The sequence below is a fragment of the Schistocerca piceifrons genome, chromosome 8 (genome assembly GCF_021461385.2).
Source record: "Schistocerca piceifrons isolate TAMUIC-IGC-003096 chromosome 8, iqSchPice1.1, whole genome shotgun sequence".
Taxonomy (NCBI): domain Eukaryota; kingdom Metazoa; phylum Arthropoda; class Insecta; order Orthoptera; family Acrididae; genus Schistocerca; species Schistocerca piceifrons.
The window spans coordinates 360,647,937-360,665,753 of record NC_060145.1 but is presented as its reverse complement, the minus strand read 5'-3'; the positions used below and the strand labels follow the sequence as shown (position 1 = coordinate 360,665,753).

Sequence of the window (17,817 nt, the reverse complement as noted above, 5' to 3'; positions counted from 1 at the left end):
CGTTCAGCCAACTCTAGTACCAGATGCTGCAAGAGGGGCGTTCTGCTTTGCTGTGTGGTTTACTGTTAAAGTTAGCACAGCGTACATTCCTAGGAGAATAAGCCGATATACACACATCAAAAACAGTTTTGCATCGTCGCACTTCCCAGAACTCCTGAAGACAGATGTGGATATTGTATCACAGACACAGTCCCTTTGACTGTTCAGTGATGTTACTAAACCCGACCAAAGATGTAAACAACCATGCATGAGCAGCGACTATGAGACGGAGGGGGTCCGACAGCCGATCAGTTCTAGTTATTCCACCAGGAAGGAGGTTTTCTGTAGTTCAACCATGCCTAGACGGTCAATACCGCGGTTCGACTGCTTCCAAATGGCTCTGAGCACTATGGGACTTAACATCTGTGGTCATCAGTCCCCTAGAACTTAGAACTACTTAAACCTAACTAACCTAAGGACATCACACACATCCATGCCCGAGGCAGGATTCGAACCTGCGACCGTAGCAGTCGCGCGGTTCCGGACTGCGCGCCTAGAACCGCGAGACCACCGCGGCCGGCCCGACTGCTTCCGCATTGTTACTTTGTGCCAGGAAGGGCTCTCAACAAGGGAAGGGTCCAGGCGTCTCTGAGTGAACCAAAGCGATGTTGTTCAGGCATGGAGACAGAGAGACAGGAACTATCGATGACATGCCTCGCTCAGGCCGAATGCACCTCTCAGAATTGGCATCACGTTCTCTTCACCGATGAGTGTCGCGTATGCCTTCAACCAGACAATCGTCGGAGACGTATTTGGAGGCAACTCGACACACTGTCCAGCGAGTGTAGCAAGGTGGAGGTTCGCTGCTGTTTTGGAGTGGTATTATGTGGGGCCTACGTATGCCGCGGGTGGTCATGGAAGGCTCTGTAACGGCTGTACGATACGTGAATGCCACCCTCCGACCGATAGTGCAATCGTGTCGGCAGCACATTGGCGAGGCATTCGTCTTCATGGACGACAATTCGCGCCCCCATCGTGCACACCTTGTGAATGACTTCCATCAGCATAACGACATCGCTCGACTAGAGTGACCAGCATGTTCTCCAAACATGAATCCTATTGAACATGCCTTGGATAGATTGAAAAGGGCTGTTTAGGGACGACGTGACCCACCAACCACTCTAAGTGACCTACGCCGAACCGCTGTTGAAGAGTGGGACAATCTGGACCAACAGTGCCTTGATGGACTTGTGCATAGTATGCCATGACGAATACAGGCATGTATCAATGCAAGAGGACGTGCTACTGGGTATTAGAGGTACCGGTGTGTATAGTAATCTGGACCACCACCTCTGAAGTTGTCGCTGTATTGTGGTACAACATGCAATATGTGGTTTTCATGAGCAATAAAAAGGGCTGAAATGATGTTCATGTTGATCTCTATTCCAATTTTCTGTACAGGTTCCTCAACTTTCGCAACTGAGGCAATGCAAAACTATTTTTGATGTGTATATTACTTCCTCTTACGTAGTACATCTTCTGAAAAGGTCATGAATGTAAAATTAGAGAGATTCGAATTCCTGCCTCAGGCTGGCTGACTCTGAAGGCCATGTCCATGACGTCATTGGCGTCCCTGTTTCCTTGGTGGCGTAGAGCTCTGACGGCCCTTTGGCTCCGCATGAGGAGGGCATGCATGGTGTTTATGATACAGGGTTGCCGCAGAGGCAAGTCCGTAGGTAATAAGGCCTGTGAACGTGGTCAATGGTTTGGATGGTGGCAGTTGTCATGGACAACAGCACTGCCCTTTTGAGTAGGGAGCTAAAACACTGTGCAGACAGGACATTCCCTGTTGCCTGGTGTGTTCTCATGCGTGCTTCCAGTCACTGAAACCTGCACTATCAAATATCTTTTTATCTTCACCTTCAAGTGGTCGAGCCTCCTTGGAACTCATTTCTGGTCATGGCCGTATGATCATGTTTGCTCCTTTTTCTCTTAGAAGTCATTCCCTGTAGTTTGTCCTTATTTTGCAGACTAACCCTGTAGATAGTCATTTTTCCTTCGCTCGATTTGGGAACTAGCTGTGGTCAAGGTACCTTCTGTCATGCACTGTATGGTGGCTTCCACAGTATATATTTAGATATAGACGGAGAAGTAAACTTTCGTTATTTACATCCTTTCTGGTTTTGCAGTTTTAGTGCCCAGCGGTATGTGCTTACGCTGGCGAGTCTAGTCGTTACGCTGCTGACAGGGATTTGCTGTGCTGACTGAGGCGGTTTCCCTCGCTGATGGTGCCGACTCTGTTCCCAGGAGGACGTCAGCACCCGGAAGTCGCAGGCGGCGGTCAACTGCTTGGCTGCGTACGCCGGAGGAGTGCTCGCCTGCTGCCTCGTCTCCAGACTCTTCTCAGGTGCGACAGCCCTCATACCACTATCACCACAACAACACACACACACACGGTCCTACTGATGGCTTCCTAAACTAGACGACGACCAAAGATTCTTGTATTTCGTTTCTTGCCTAAATATGAGGGGCTATCATAAAGTTTTAGTAATCAGCCTAAAAAAATCAAACTCCACTATGAAACTTGCTGATGGTGTTAGTCCTCCGCTACATAAGAGCACTGCATACACTTAAAAAAACTGACGAGGGAAACGTAGCAAGAGCCATAATTCCATTTCCTAGAAACTTCGCTAAGTAGCAGAGGGGTCAAAACAACTGAACAAATGTTTCCGCTGAGCAGTAGATATTCGATTATTTCTGATAAAACGGCGGTCAAAGTTTTCCAGGTAATTCATGAGTCTTTTATCGACAGCAGTCCAACTGAAGCACCGCCATAGTGGCTACCATCGTGGCTTCACGCTTTTGTGCCCCGTGTTCTAAATCCGATAATTATTTTTACATTCGTTATTCACTTATCTACCCATGTCCGCAGAAGACTATTGCCCTAATATTTTCCTATGTGTATTGAAATAAAGTTGTCCTTATTCGTCTACTAATTGGTGTCTGGTGGAAGAATTTGAAAAAAGAAAGAAAAAAAACATAAATGAATGGAAAGATTACTTGAAATTACTTTCGGCGAAATTCATGTAGTGTGTCTTGATTCATAATCAACTGTAAGGGACAGTTTTCGGAAAAATGATGCCTTATACGTGGTTTGCCGTGAAATTATTGCCAACGCGTGAAAACTTCAGCAGTGTTGACGACTTTTCTTTCCCGAGCGAGATTCACATAAAGAAATATCGCTGTGACAAACCCTCCTTCGCACTATGCTCGTGTTCTTCGGTATTTCTTTGTTTCGAATGTCTCTACAATTGGTATTTTCTAAACGAATGCACCAAATTTTACTCAAGTATAAACAAGAATATAATATAAGAACTAAGAATTGATATAAGAATGAAATGTAAGAAAATGAGAATTTAAAAATATTGCTACCCTTGAAAATACCGTACACACATATACTATTTAGTAAATGTATGATAGTTATTGTCAAACCAAGTTATAATTTTACAGTTAATATAACGCCTTGTAGCCTCTAACTTGATAAGGAACATTCACTTAGTAACTTTCTCTGGACATGGGTAAGTAAATGAAAAGATTAAAATAAAATAAATAAAAGCAATACTCGGCTTTCGAACATGGGACACAAAAGTGAGAAGACGTTAATCATCAGCTGGGTTGAGCGCGTCGCGGTCGCACATTCAAGGCATCTTTGTTGAAAGCTTGGTGGTCATTTTCTCAGAAACGGTAGAATACCTATGGATAAGCCGAGACACGTGTTCGCTTATTTTTGCTCCTCTTTCACTGAGAGAGCTTTCTGGGACATCGGGTTATGGCACTTTCCGGGTTCTCCTCGTGAGTGAGCGGCAGTCCTTCCGTATCACTCGCTAACCATGCGATTCGCTCTCAATCGCTTTCAAGGGACGAGCACCCGTCAAGTGTGGCCTAACAGCCATGTGGCCCTTTCCACGCTGCTAGATCCGCCAACACACGAATCACGAATTCGAACGTCACCGTTGAGCGTGTCAAGTTTCAGAGGGCATAACGTGAAAAATGCACGTCGGTGTGCTTTTCCGAACGTGAAAAATAATCTCAAGCTTGTCAGATATTCTAAATTCGCGGCTGAACGCAGGCCAATGAGATGGAAGAGTGCCACCTAGCTCACACGTGCCTACGTATCTTTTCAGTACTCAGTCGGAAGATAGTACATTGGGATTCAGTTGAAGATCTTATTTCGTAAATTTTGAATTGTAACTTAAGTCCTATGAATGTAAGTCGTTTGCAAAGCACCAGAAAATTGAGGATCTCTCGAAAACTCGTCGTTCTAGGTACAAGTTGTTGTAACAGAATGACGGGAAACATCATATGGTTGGCTAAGAATTTTGGAATCGTAGCTTGCATGCTATGAAAGTATGCCATTTCAAGGCAACAGCACGCTGAAGATCCATCAAAAATCAGCTCTTCTTGGTACTATTTGTTATAGTTAATTGTCTGTTATATGTGCGATTACACCCGTCAGAAGGTGGTAGTATATAAAACAAGGAAGTATTAACAAAAGTGCATTGTAGCGTGATGCGTAAAGACACGAAGCAGCAATGTGCTGTGTGATGTATAGCTGGTAAGCATCTTGCTAATTCGAAAATTTTTGTACTCCCCTTCACATTTTCTAATACATTCTGAGACTTCCTTACTAATTGGTCCAAATGGTTCAAATGGCTCTGAGCACTATGCGACTTAACTTCTTAGGTCATCAGTCGCCTAGAATTTAGAACTAATTAAACCTAACTAACCTAAGGACATCACACACATCCATGCCCGAGGCAGGATTCGAACCTGCGACCGTAGCGGTCGCTCGGTTCCAGACTGTAGCGCCTAGAACCGCACGGCCACACCGGCCGGCCCTTATTAATTCAATAGAGGTATATGCTGTAATATTCGATGTTATGTAAATATAAGTAAACTCTCTCTGCGTAGACAGTTTATTCTATTGGTTTCATCTATAAGGAAGATTGCACTACTTGCAGTAAGATATTTTGCACATAGGTTCCAAGTTTTGTATTTCACATATTGCAAAGATTCTGCTAATGAATAGAAGCAGTGATGAAGCAAGAATGACCTTAGGATAAAAAGTAAAAATGATTAAATAAATTTTATCTTATGTGGAAGACTGTTGTAAATTTTTGTTGCATTATTTGTAATGGAACTTTTACAAGATGAAGTCGTTATGGACCAGACGTGGAGCATTCCTGTTAACCTTATAACATGTTCATGGAGATTGAAGCTTTTATTTGTGTATACTACAGACAGGGCAACATGACTAGCATATGGACAAGGGAGCAAAGGTGTACTTTAATAGGGCTAAGGTTCTGATTTTACACCTGCCCATTTTGTAAACAAACTGTGTGATATGCGAGCCAGATACAGGTTACAGCCATGCAGTTTAATAGTGTGTGATCCGCTGCAGCACACATACCATACGGACAAGCCTAGTCGTTTCTGAGCCTTCAACAGCACGATGGAGATCCAGTCAGCGCATTGCATGTTGAATACCACGGTTTGTGTAACGGCGGCTTAAGGATACGTGATGATTAGCTACATGACAACACAGCGTGATGTCTACGGAACAGGAGAGCCTGCGCTCACCACAATTCTGCGGCCTATGCGCATGTTCATTCTATTGCGTGCCTACACAAGCGGCTGTAACGGCCCGTGTAACAGCTGCTTAAGGATACGTGATGATTAGATACATGACAACACAGCACGATGTCTATGGAACAGGGGAGCCTGCGCCCATCGCAATTCTGCGACCTATGCGCATGTTCATTCTATTGTATGCCTATGCAAGCGGCTGTAACGGTCCGTGTAACGGCTGCTTAAGGATACGTGATGATTAGCTACATGACAACACAGTACGATGTCTGCAGAACAGGGGAGCCTGCACTCACCACAATTCTGTGGCCTATGCACATGTTCATTCTATCGCGTGCCTACACAAGCGGCTGTAACGGCCCGTGTAACAGCTGCTTAAGGATACGTGATGATTAGATACATGACAACACAGCACGATGTCTATGGAACAGAGGAGCCTGCGCTCACCACAATTCTGCGGCCTATGCGCATGTTCATTCTATCGCGTGCCCGCGCAAGCGGCTGTAACGGCCCGTGTAACAGCTGCTTAAGGATACGTGATGATTAGATACATGACAACACAACGCGATGTCTATCGAACAGGAGAGCCTGCGCTCACCACAATTCTGCGGCCTATGCGCATGTTCATTCTATCGCCTAGCTACGCAAGCGGCTGTCATCATACATGGCCGCATGCGAAGTTTGTTCGCCTTCTCTCTCGCACAGCACGTGCTTAGAGTGCTCCAGTCTGCATGACGCTTTTCATCGTGAAACATTTCTTTCAAAGGCTGTATGAGTTGTCAGAGTCTTGGGTGCAGGCATCTGCAATTTATGCTGTTCAGAAAATGTTTCATCTCGAAAATCACCTCGTCGTCGTTCCAGAAATGCCGAACATGCAATGGGTTCCTCGTCCGAGAACAGCGGACGAACTAGCTTTGCGCTGTCTCTGGAGAATATGGGGAGATGATAGGAAAATTTATAGCCCAAAGAAGCGTCACGTGCGACTGTGTCCTGTATGTGGATTGCTGTCATGTGGAAGAAACATTTCCCATGACAGCTTCCCGCAACGCTGCTTCACGACAGACTTTATCACGAAATTTTGGTAGTATTCGCCTTACGAACATAATCTGTTAACACCACACCATGGCAGTCCCAAAAAACACTCGCAACTCAGCATCACCTTGCCCAGTGTCGGGTTGAGTCTTTGTTCCTTCGGCTCTCGAGAATCCACATCGTTTTGGTACTTACATTGCTCATTTGTCTTGGGGTCTATTGGTAAACCCAGGAATCGCCCATAGCGATCATGTGGCTAAAGAAGTCATCTGTATTGGTCTGACACAGCTGAACATTTCGTCTGCTGCTTCAGCTGGGAGAGGTTTTTGAACAGGTGTAAGGAGTCGCTTGCTAGAACATGCTCCTGAAAACCAAACATTGTAACACTCGACAGTTCCAAAAGCTCTCCATGGACGTTAATACGAGAATCGTCCACAAAGCAAAGCCCCACTTTTTTTTTCTTAGCTGACAACAATGTTGCGAATGAAAAACGTGAGGTATGAATCTTTGAAGTTTCCTGAGTGTGTGAAGGTAAGCATTGTCGAGCATGACCAGGTCTTGCATGGTGTCCGTCATGCCAGTTGAGGAGCTGCTTGACTGAGAAGTAGCGGCTCCGGTCACGAAAACTGACAACGGCAGGGAGACCGGTGTGCTGACTATATGCCCTTCCATGCCCCTTATCGGCTGAGGTTTGTCAGAACCGTTGGCTCTTCCGTTACTTGTTCGGAAGCGGTTTAGAGTTCCTGAGCGCGAAAGCAAAATTCTCGTTACGTTACTGTAATATGCGTCCACAGCTTCTATAATTTATTTAAATTGTGCCATATTGCTTTTATCTGCTACTGTTTGTATTTTACAACTGCAATTTCGGAATTTGCGAGGTTTTCAAGTAGAAGATTTTTTACATTTATGCATGACAACGGCACAAATGCCGAAATTGCAGCAGTAAAATAAAAACAGTAATACCTAAAAACAATATGACATCATTTTTAAAAAATCAGCTCCTCCCACAGGTAGTGTAGTCCTAACTGTGCTCTAAACTGGCGCCTGTAAGCGATGTACGTTACAAGGAATATAGCGTCGTTGAATTTCCCACTGCAGGGAAAGGAGCTGCAGGGAATATTGACAAACTTTTTGAGTGAAATATACGGATCACCTACACTTGACGCTTGTACAACTATTTGCTGGGCACAGAGGATGAGGCCATCAAATGTCGGGTCGGCGGAGCTCCACGATTTGCAGCGAACGAGGAGTCTGTGGCATACCGGTTTGACACCCGGTGCGGAGTTTGAACTTGTGCCCCCGCCCCCTACACTAACACACACACACATACACACACACACACGAACACACACACACACACACACGCACGCAACAAGTAATTTCATTTGAGGAGGCATTTTTTTATACAAGTGGTTAATTAAACAAAGTATAATATAACTATTTGGTAAACAGTTTTTATGACTGGAAGCAAATAATCAAAACGCATTTCTATAAACAACATAGTTTTATTGATTATTAATGAAGCAGCACAAATAATCAAAGATAATGGTAGCTGACTTTAACATTTAAGTTAGAATCTTTCCTTTCTAACTTTTTCTGCTGCAAATTCCGAAACGGTCTCAACAGGATCCATAACTGCAGCTACACCGTCTTCGAATGGAAAAACTACCAAACTGGAGAGCCGTGCTTGACTCATAGTGGACCTGTGATAATTCTTAATTCATTGCAGTTAACGAAAAACTCGCCCTCAAGTTGAGGTTGGAAACAGATTCCGAAAATTTATATTCAGCAACGAACTGTAAGTAGCTTAAAGATTTCCAACCAAGAGACTCTTCATTTGGAATTTTCGAGTCTTGCAGAAATCTTCTTAGGCATGAAATTTCTGCAAGTATATCATCATCAGAAATCTCGTCATACTTGTCAACTGAACATCAGTAGGCGGAAGCTCCGTTTCTGAGGTTTTATTCAGATTGCTGGTCTCCGATGTAACAAAACGATCTGATGTACGTTCCATGGCTTTGTAATGTGTATAGCCTGTCTTTTAAAAACAGTATATCCGGTCTATCATTGACCTTTTCACTTCCTGCTGCAAAGTCAGCATCTCGTCTGCAGCCTGCTCTCCAGGCATCATTCTATTATTCCTTATAGTTTTATTTTTTCCACAGTGATATCCATCTCGTCACATACAGGGCGTAAATTTTAAGTTGACAAACCAGAAAAACTCGAAAAATAAGCTTCACACGAAAAAATGTGTAGAATCCAAAGTTGATTATTTTCGAGGGAGACATCTGTTGGTGCTAAAATTAACCTACCACCCGAGCCCTCTGGGGTTGGGGCGGGAGGCAACTTTAAAATTTCAAATGGGTACTCCCATTTTTTAATGCAGAATCAGGTTCTACATAAAAACTATGTACATTTTATCTTAAACATTTGTTATGATTCTTAGCACTTGGCACTGTAATTTAAGAAAATCCATGTTCTCATTTTTGCATGGAAAATGGTTACGGATAGATAAAAAATACTGATTTACCTCTTAAATTTTGATTCACTAAAACTAAAATTCTCCTTCTCTCCTAATAGGGTGGGGTTTGAGACAGAGGAATTAAGAGTTTTACAAATGTTGACCCAAACAACATTGGTCAAATGGGTCAGTATTTGCAAACTTTAATTCCTCTCTCTCAAACCCCACCCTACGGGGAGAGAGGGAGAGTTTTAGTTTTAGCGAATCAAAATTTACGACGTAAGTGTTTTTTATTTATCCGTAGCCATTTTTCACGCAAAAATGAGAACATGGATTTTCTTGAATTACAGCGCCAACTACCAAGAATCAACACAAATGTTTAAGATAAAATTTACGTAGTTTTTTTTATGTAGAATCGGATTCTGCAATAGAAATGGTGGTTCCCATTAGAAATTTTAAAGTTGCTTCCCGCCCCACTCTCACGGGGCTGGGGTGGCGGGCTAATTTTAGCACCAGCAGATGTCTCCCTCGAAAATAATCACCGTTGGATTCTACACATTTTTACGTGTGAAGCTTATTTTTGGAGTTATTCTAGTTTGTCAACTTAAAATTTACACCCTGTATATCCTCCGCAAATGGAAGTACTTCGTCAATAAGATTATTTGTCTACTCTCTCAAAACGAGCATTACATTTCTTATCTTAGTAAAAGACATTCCAAAGCTGACTCCAAGAATCTGTAAATACACTGTAATGAAAAAGAAAACGACGCACCACGAAGAATTTATCCGAATGGGACGGAAATTAGTATGTTAAGCACATTTACAGAAAAATAAATGATTACAGTATCAAAAAAAGAATGATTTATTCAAGAGAAAGAGCTTCACAAATCGATCAAGTCAATAATGCATTGCTCCACATCTGGCCCTCATGCACGCGGTTATTTGGCTTGTCATTGATTGATATAGTTGTTGGGTGTCCTCCTGAGGGCTGTCGTGCCGAGTTCTGTCCAGTTGGTGCGTCAGATACTAGAAGCCGGGTGTGCTGTGAACATGGCCTCTTACTCATGCTGTCAGCTCATATCATATGAAATGAAAGATTACCCTCTGAAGCTCATAGGCTACTTGAAAATTCCCCTGCCGCGAAAGGACACGAATTATGCTTTAAACTGTGATTGCTAAACCATAAATGATACAAAAAAGGTGTCAATTCGACAGAGAACACAACATATCAGCGAATAAAGGATGAAGCACAAACAAATATCACCAGACGTGTGAGCTCCAAAGACTTAACTCGATTAAAGAACACAACTTGAGTAGTTTCGAAAAGGAAATCTTCTTTGAAGCGAGAATTACATTGTTGAAAAGCCCGTATACCTATGCGTGCAGCGCGTGGAACACGAAAACTAAGAAATAAGAAACCTGGAATGAACTCCTCTTCCCTTAATACATCGTGATTTGCAAAGTCGCATTGCAAAAGCGTTCTTACTGTTACAGCCGCTGAGGTGGTTGCAACAAATCGGGGTACGCCGAACTGCGGCCGCTGCTGTTGCTGGGCTGAGCCGCTGAGATGTGATTGCGAATCTCAGATCTCATTAACTTCGCAATTAATCGTCGTGGATGCTCGTAAGTTCAAAGTGAAACTTCACACACTTGGCAGGGAACCAGAGACAAGAAAAACACGTATGAGTTTGGAGTCTATACTAGTATCACCAAGTGGAAATTCGAATTACAATATGAGTACAAAAACGACTGCCTGACTGAATTTTAGTAGCCTTTCTTCAGACATCAGAAAGGCACACCGCACAATCTATTCTAGCTAATCTTAGAAAGGGCCCAAGTGCTCCACCAATCAGGGATCTGGGAGTCTGTTTCTCAGCTCCCTCCATAAAGTTAAAATGTATCCGCCAATGAGATACGTTTATATGGAAACAGGCGACGAGTGTCGCCCCGTTCCCACGTTGTTTGTTGGAAATTCTGTGAATTCTTTTGGGCTTCGCCCACCATTCCCACGGGATGGGCGAAGTTTAGAAATCTGCAGACACGTGAGTGGCTATATACTTTGCTTGAGCAAATGTGTAAGGAGACCAGCAGTATAACAGAAAGTGGACAGCTGAGGACTCCACCTCAAGTTTACTAACAAAGCAAAGTTCTCACGCCTTTCTGCTAGTGAGGACACCAATCTTCCGTTCTGCCATTCATTGTCCGAGGGAGCTGAGCCAGGAGGATAATGCCTGCAAGTGCGCGTCCGACTGTCCATGTGACCCACAACAGTGAGACCCTGCACTAAGTGACTGGTATTTCTTACAGAACATACGAAAGATCCTGCTGTCTTCGCCCCAGCGAAAAGGAGTTCCCCAGTCAAGATCAGTTGCAATTAATGGAAAAACTACTACAAGAATGAAATATTAGAGGGGTGGGTTGCATATATTGCTACACACCACCACGCAATCAACAGGCAATACATGTGGAAAGTCGACAAATAAAATCGAATCGGAAAGTAAACGATGCAAGAGAGTCTCGTATGCAAATTTAGTACGCAAATAGAATAAAATGGGAGGAGAAATGCCTGAAACAGGCCCCTGTCTCACAAGATCGTCAAAACCCCGAGCTGGTTGAAGGGCCAGGTCCATAATTCCCCAAACATACCCAACTGGGAAGAGATCAGACTACCTTGCTGGCCAACATACGCTTGGCAGGCGTGAAGACTAATACGAGTACCAGAACTGTCACCGTGTACACGCTGTCATTATCTTGCTGAAATATAAGCCCAGAATGGCTTGCCATGGAGGACAACAAAACGTGGCGTAGAATATAGTCGACATACCACTGCGCTGTAAGTGTGCCGCTGATCAGAACCAAAGCGTCTTGCTATGAAAAGAATTGGTTCCCTAGACCAGCACTCCTAGTTCTCGGGTCATATGGCGGGCGACAGTCATGCTGGTATCCCATTGCTGTCTACGCCATTCAGTGAGACTCCAGACTGTGAATGTCTCTGGTGACGCCACAGACAGCAGTGGGATACAAAGTCTATCAATCATGGCCAAAGCCTAATAACTGCTTGTATAAGAACCAGAAGTGGACCAATGCATTATTGCCTTCCTCAGTTTGTGAAGCACTTTCGCTTGAATAAATCATCCATTTCTCCTGAAACTGTAATCATCTGATTGTCTGTAAATATAGATGACATTTACAGATTTCCGTCCTATTCAGATAGTTCCTTCGTCTTGTGTCGCTTTTTCCTGTCTTAGATTGCACTTTTGAGCATGTTCGAATTCGTCTAGGACAGTATTACTTAAACACAAACAACAGAAAATCGAGAAATCACACAATGCAGGCAACAGAGTTTTAGCAGATCTTCTGATTTCAGAAGAGCAAGACAGTTCTTCAGTGAAATACTATAGCACACGACAGTAGTAGGGCAATGGCGGTACTGGGCACTTTTGATATCAAATTGATATGCAAATTAATTAAATTGTGACAGCTGACTGATTTATGACCTTAAAATATTAAGGCATGTGGGACAGTTTTTTAGGGCTTAAGAAACATTTTAAAAGAATTAAACTATGGTTTTCTTCCATTTCACTCAACACTCACTCAACTGAATTATCACTAGAAAATCATTCTACTGGACTGAACCCCTTTCAGTATGAACCAATTCAATTAAATTGTGGAGTGAGCAGAAGATAAGGTGCTGTGAGGATGATGAGCCGACAAATTAGTCAGGGGACTACAGATATAAGATTTATCATTGATATATGGGAAGGTGCAATGTTTTTAATGGATGTCTAGCTGTGGTCATGTTGGATTTGGCACCAGGTACATTTTAGAATAATGTTCACTACACATAATTTAACAATTAAACAATACTGATTTGATCTAATAAGTGATCTATATATGTTCCCTGAAGTAACTATAGCTAGAGATAATGGTGTTATAATGATTTGCCTGTCTCCACACACCACATAGGCTACAGCCATTAGACATCGCATTTTTAAAGCCACTCACAGCTTGTTACAACCAAGCAGCAGTCGAATAGCTTCTCAAAAACCCTAACAGCAACATTACTCAGACAAGGATTGTTCAGTTCATAGGAGAGTCATACAACAGGGCAGCGACCATAGAAAACACTATCAATGGGGTCCCCAACGCTGAAATCTGGCATCTGGATCACACATTATTCCTGATTCATACTTGGTGGTTACCAAATCCAGTCCATACTTACAAGGGAACCTCCCCATCGCACCCCCCTCAGATTTAGTTATAAGTTGGCGCAGTGGATAGGCCTTGAAAAACTGAACACAGATCAATCGAGAAAACAGGAAGAAGTTGTGTGAAACTATGAAAAAATAAGCAAAATATACTAACCGAGTAGTCCATGTGCAAGATAGGCAACATCAAGGAGAGTGTGAAGTTAGGAGCGCCGTGGTCCCGTGGTTAGCGTGAGCAACTGCAGAACGAGAGGTCTTTGGTTCAAGTCCTCCCTCGAATGAAAATTTTAATTTTTTATTTTCAGACAATTATCAAAGTTCAGGCACTCACACATAATCAACTTCGCTCTCCAATATTCTAGGACATGTTCAGATTTCCTTGGACATATGCAGGATTTGATGGTCTACACACGGAACAATTTGAAAACGTTAAAAACATATGTTCTGACAGAGCACAGGGAGGACTGTGCGACTGTGAAACTGTTGCATTCATTTGTTGAAGTTTATGTGACAAACTCTTATGTTTTCATCACTTTTTTGGGAGTGATTATCACATCCACAAGAAAACCTAAATCGGGCAAGGTAGAAGAATCTTTTTACCCATTCGCCAAGTGTACAAGTTAGGTGGGTCGACAACATATTTCTGTCATGTGACGCACATGCCGTCACCAGTGTCGTATAGAATATATCAGACTTGTTTTCCTGTTGAGGAATCGGTTGACCTATGACCTTGCGATCCAATGTTTTCGGTTACCATTGGAGAGGCACGTTTTTTCGTCTACTAATCGCACGGTTTTGCGGTGCGGTCGCAAAACACAGACACTAAACTTATTACAATGAACAGAGACGTCAATGAACGAATGGACAGATCTTGACTTTGCGAAAATGAAGAAAGTAAACTTTTCACTCAGGGGAAGATTTGAACCAAGGACCTCTCGTTCCGCAGCTGCTCACGCTAACCACGGGACCACGGCGCTCCTGAGTTCACATTAGTCATGATGTTGCCTATCTTACGCATGGACTACTCGGTTTGTATATTTTGCTTATTTTTTCATAGTTCCACACAACTTCTTCCTGTTTTCTCGATCGATCTGTGTTCAGTTTTTCAAGGCCTATCCACTGTGCCAACTTATAACTAAATCTGAGGGGGGTGCAATGGAGAGGTTCCCTTGTTAGAGTCTAGAAATGAGGAAAAATAAATGAATGAATAGATAAGAATTCCCAAGAAAAGCAACAGAGATAAAAACGAAATTATGCACTTCAATTCTTCAACTCCCACAAAACAGACCTGTAGCAAGTGAGTGTCTGTAGGGGCCACAAAATATCTGCTGTATGCCAACTTCAAAAAAATAATAAGAAGCAGAACAACATCATCTACTGTTGAGATCAATAGTCCCCCCAAGAGGACTAGGCCTAACATAAATTGGCAATGCGCCTAGAAGCCATTGTTGACCAGAAGGAATAAATGATTCAGTTCTTCAAATTTTGTGTATCGTTCCATGCCTGGTGTGAGAAAGTAAGGGCAAAGAAAAAATAATTTTATTAAAACAGCTGCAAAGGTGAATGAGTAGCTGATGTTGCAATTGTCCAGTGTGAGTCCAAAAGCAACAGTTTAGATAATGAATGTATATTAGGGGTTCAAATTCGTTTGTTGATATCCTAAAATAAAAATAAATACTGTTCATATGAGAATTCCATATTTCTAGTTAAAGATGAGAAAGATCTTTGTGGTGCAGTTAATAGTACAAGTGGTACAATTCTTGAAGACCTACTTGTAAACAGTACCACTTTGCATCTATTCACATATCACAATTCATCTTTTAGATCATAGAAAATTTATTTTTGAAACTTTCAGTGTATGTGCCTGAGAGAATGGACTATACATTATTTATATTACACTTAAATAATGTATATTAGATTTCAGTAAAATACGAGAAATGGTAAAAGGCATACAATTTATCAGATTTTGCACAATACCAGTAATACCACGCAGTCTCTCATATCAAAGAGTATTTCATTTTTCACTTTGCATTTTGCATTTTCATGCCACACTTAATTCATTACGTATACCAACTTTTTCATTATGATAAGCAATAAAAAAACCGTATCTTCATTTTAAAAAATGAAGATTCCATGTTTGTTAATCTACATTTACATCTGTTAATAATTACCATATTCAGATAAAAGAAAAAATTGAAATACCGTTTACATGTTTTGTGAAATGATTTGCGTAAAAGTAAGAAATGAAACAGTCTGGAGAAACATTTGATGCATGTTATAATGATGGTTGAGATAAATGATTTTACAAATTCATTTTTATTTTCACATTTTGTTCACAAACCAGCAAATATAACATTTTGAAATATTAATCACTATTCAGTATTCATTAAGAGTATAGACATCAGGAGAAAGCAAATGAGTTCTAACTAATTCTGTAATTTTACTTTTTTTTAATCTGAAAGACATAGACTTTGTAGCAGCTGTTCATGTTGTTAGACCTCACAGTGGTAAGTTTGACACTGCGTTTGTCCATTTCACACTCTTCATTTGGCTATGAAAATTTTCCCTTAAATTTGTAATTAAATTTTTCTTAAAAACCTTGATTACTTTCAAGCAATTAAACCTTTTTACCAAACTACACTTGTTAAATTGGCACCACACTTTTCCATTTCACACAGTTTTCAATTCACATACAAATCCTAGGGGTAATTTTTAGGTATCGGGGGTCTTGGTTTCACTCTACACAAATATTTGACCAAAAAATAATTGCTGCTGGTTTTGGGAATTGATGTCTGGGCACTGAACTTAAAATACTATAAGTATGTAGAAATCGAGAAGGACAACTGTGTAAGGTCTTTTTTTCTAGGGAGTTCAAGAATGTGTATCAATATATGTGTGCAATGAACCATTTTCTTCAATATTCTGACTGACTCCCTTTCAGTTGGAGCCATTCCATTATTGCGGTTAGTTGACCTAAAAGGTTTTCCTTCTCACCAACTAGCCATCACTGGAAGAAGAGGTTGTGAAAACATTGTGCCACTTGCATGGAAACGCGTTCTCAATCTGAGTGTTGGGTGAGTCCATCCCATAGCTCCAAAGCGGCGGTCATGTTGATTGCTTGTCATCTGTCAAACTGAATGTTGCGAATTATATCGTTGCTCTCAATGTACTCTGTAGCACAGCACTAAAGTCTTCACACAACTACATGTGCAGAGAAAGTTCTTCATCATTAGCTACATGTGATTATATGCAATAATATTAAATTTATATCAGAAGAGGAAAATGAGGAAGCAAGAGCTCTTCAACAACTGTGCTTGAGACGACTGCAGGAACCGCTAACTATCATAAACGCACAATAAAGAGAATGAAGAAGGATGCAGAAAACATAACTACAAGTACTTCTCAAAGCTACATGGCTTCAGAAAGACGTGGTGAAGGAGCGCAATTTTTTTTTTTTTTTAATATTTTGGAACATGTTCTCAGGGGAATGACCCATAATTTTCATATGACCTATGACTATAATTTTACACCCAACTGCAGTGTAAGGCTGGTGTGAGCTACTAGTACAGAGATGACACTATAAAAGGATGTAACTATAAAAGAAAAGCATTGTGACTATCATTGTTTTGTCTCTGGTGTTTTTCAAAAATATTGTAATATATGGTTTCTGTGACAGCCGGTTTCGTGCTAGACGCCTCACTTATCGAATTACATTGGGATGACAAAAGTCTTTTGATAGTGATATGCACCTACACTTAACGACCGAGAGCAATGGCGTGAGTTGTCAGTGCTAACAGACAAGCAAGGCTGCATGAGATAACTGCAGAAATCAATGTGGAACGTGCTATGAACTTATCGATTAGGACAGTGGGACGAAATTTGGCGTTAATGAGCTATGGCAGCAGACGACCGACGCAAGTGGCTTTGCTAACAGCGTGATATCACCTGCAGCGCTTCTTATTGGCTTGTCACCATGCTCTTCGGACCCTAGACGACTGATCAGATGAGTCCCGATTTCGGTTGGTATGAGCTGATGGTAGAGTCCCAGTATGGTGCAGGTCCCACGAAACCTTGGACCATAGTTGTCAACAAGGCATTATGCAAGGTGGTGGTGGCTCCATTATGGTGTGGGTTGCGTTTAAGTGGAATAGACTGGGTCATCTGATCAAATTGAACCGATCATTGACTGGAAACGGTTATGTTCGGCTACTTGGAGACCATTTGCAGCCATTCATGGACTTCATTTTCATAAACAACGCTGAAATTTTTATAGATGACTGTGCTCCGTGGCACTGGGAGACAGCTGTTTACAGCTGGTTTGAACAACATTCTGCACAATCCGAATGAATGATTTGGCCACCCAGATTGCTCGACATGAATCCTATCGAACGATTATGTGACATAATCGAGAGATCAGTTCGTGCAAAAAATTCTACTCCAGCAACACTTTCGAAATCATAGACGGCTACAGGGGCAGCATCGCTCAGTATT

At 41.9% G+C, this 17,817-nt stretch overlaps 1 protein-coding gene across 1 annotated transcript in view; it reads left to right on the top strand.

The window, feature by feature from the left end:
• LOC124712352 (putative ammonium transporter sll0108) overlaps positions 1-17,817 on the top strand; it is a 99,954-nt gene that overhangs the window by 45,095 nt on the left and 37,042 nt on the right. Inside the window, exon 5 of the mRNA XM_047242646.1 lies at positions 2,287-2,386. Within this exon, the coding sequence (XP_047098602.1) occupies positions 2,287-2,386 (100 nt within the window). The remainder of the gene's footprint in view (positions 1-2,286; positions 2,387-17,817) is intronic.